A 1,973-nucleotide genomic window follows, 5' to 3' on the forward strand; every position below is an offset into this window, starting at 1 on the left:
AGTGGGTCAAAAAAGATCACAGTGGGCCCAAATGAGGTCATACTGGGTTGAACTGGGATCGGAACGGGCTTAATAAACGCACAGTCCTCCGAGCCACCACAGAGTCGGCCCTCCGGTGGCGCAGAGCGGCACTGCACGCCCTCCGTGCGGCAACCGGACGTGACGTCACTTCGCGGCGCGCGATTCGAACTCCGGCGGCGCCCATCGGAGCGCCCCAATGCCGCGGCCCAAACCGCGCAGCCCCCGGCGCCGGGGCCGCCCCCCCCCCGCCGCCCCGCCGCCGCCCCCCGCGCGGCCCCGCGGTGAGTGCAGCCCGGAGGGGTGCTGGGGGGTGTGGGGCTGAGTCTTTATCGCCGTTGTTTTCCCGTCTTTTCGCCCCGTTTCAGCCCGCCGGTACCGGCCCGGTCAGAGGGCGCTGCGGGAGATCCGCCGCTATCAGAGCAGCACCGCCCTGCTGCTGCGCCGCCAGCCCTTCGCGCGCGTGGTAACGGGACCGCCACCCCTTCCCCTCCATGGGACCGCCCCCCCCCTCCCCACACACACACACCCAACGTGGGACCCCCGCCCCAAAATGAGATCTCAACATGAGGTTTGGGGACCCCAAAATGAAACACTCCCCCCCCGCCCCCAATGGAACACCCCGAAAATGGGGCCGCACATAAAAGCGGGGACCCCCACCCCTCAAAATGGAGCACCCCCAACCGGACCTTTCAAAAAATACTCCCCTGCATACCCAAAACGGGACCCTTCATACCCAAAATGAGAGCCCCCCCCCCCCCCAAAATGGGACTTACCCCAAAATGGGATCTTCCCCCAAAATGAACACCCCCTAAAAATTAGACCCTTCAGACCCCCCCAACCCTCCCCATGGATATCCCCCGTGTCCTTGTGCCCCACCTTCCCCTGTGTCCTTCTTACCTCCCCTGTCCCCCCCCCCAGGGACACAGCATCCTTGATTCAGTGTCCCCCCCATGTCCTTGAGCCCCCCCCCCGTCACCTCCCATGATGCAATGCCACCCTCGTGTTCTCCCCCCTCAATGTCCTCATGGCCCCTACCCGTGTTCCCCCAGTGTCCCCATGCTCCCCTGTCCCCCCCCTGTCCCCAGGTGCGGGAGATCTGCCTGCTCTTCACACGGGGCGTGGACTACAAGTGGCAGGCTATGGCCCTATTGGCCCTACAGGAGGTGGGGGGCCCTACAGGTTTATTTTTGGGGGGGAGGAGGATTTTTTTGGAGGTTCCCATGATTTGGGGTTGGGGGATGTTTTAGGGTACCCCATAATCTGAGGGACACTTTGGGTGGAGCTGGGGGGCTTTATAGTGCGCAAAAAGTCTTTTTTGGGGGGAAGGGGAAGCAGATTTTGGGATACCCCTTGTGCTTGGGGGTCTCTTTGGGGCTTGGGGAGGGGAATTTGGCTGTGAGGTGTTTTGGGGTTGGGGATTGTCTGGAGGGGGGTTGGAGGTTTTTGAGGTGTGGAGTTACTGAGGTCATGGTTTTAGGGAGGGAGGTTGGGGGTAGGGGTTGTTTTTGGGGTGTTCCAGGGGTTGTTTTGGAGGACTGGCATTTGTGGGGTGGCCTGGAGGTGGGAATTGACCCCTTCCTGCTTTTGTGGGGATGCCCACCCTGGGGTCCCACAGGCGGCGGAGGCGTTCCTGGTGCATCTGCTGGAGGATGCCTACCTGTGCTCGCTGCATGCGCGCCGCGTCACACTCTACCCCAAGGACCTGCAGCTGGCACGGCGCCTGCGGGGGCTGCAGGGGGAGGGGTTCTGAGCAGCCACCCCCTCCCCCCCCCCCCCCAATAAACACCCCCTCCCCTACTCACACACACAGACGCACAGAGCGGTGATGGGGTTCTGCTGCTGGGGTGGGGGCATTTGTGGCAATGGGGGGGGATTTGGGGAGGTGGTGAGCGGAGGGGTGGGGAGCGCTTGGGAGGATGTATAGGTAGAGGGTGGGGGGGGGAGTTTGGGGG

The 1,973-nt window shown here is 63.3% G+C and overlaps 1 protein-coding gene across 1 annotated transcript; it reads left to right on the plus strand.

Annotated features, from left to right (window-relative positions):
- Nucleotides 1-37: 37 nt before the first annotated feature.
- CENPA (centromere protein A) lies at nt 38-1,865 on the plus strand. Its single transcript, XM_031605550.2, has 4 exons — nt 38-302; nt 387-484; nt 1,107-1,184; nt 1,637-1,865. The coding sequence occupies exons 1-4, from the start codon at nt 218-220 to the stop codon at nt 1,769-1,771; spliced, it is 396 nt and encodes a 131-aa protein (XP_031461410.1). The 5' UTR covers nt 38-217; the 3' UTR covers nt 1,772-1,865.
- The last annotated feature ends 108 nt before the right edge of the window (nt 1,866-1,973 follow it).

Source organism: Phasianus colchicus, chromosome 35, assembly GCF_987193195.1.
Source record: "Phasianus colchicus chromosome 35, bPhaCol1.hap1.1, whole genome shotgun sequence".
Lineage (NCBI taxonomy): Eukaryota > Metazoa > Chordata > Aves > Galliformes > Phasianidae > Phasianus > Phasianus colchicus.

Bases quoted from the DNA above. Each gene is read 5' to 3' on its own strand.
- CENPA (XM_031605550.2), top strand. From the start codon at position 218: ATGCCGCGGCCCAAACCGCGCAGCCCCCGGCGCCGGGGCCGCCCCCCC. The intron at 485-1,106 runs GTAACGGGACCG...CCCTGTCCCCAG, and splicing joins GCCAGCCCTTCGCGCGCGTG to GTGCGGGAGATCTGCCTGCT. The intron at 1,185-1,636 runs GTGGGGGGCCCT...GGGGTCCCACAG, and splicing joins CCCTATTGGCCCTACAGGAG to GCGGCGGAGGCGTTCCTGGT.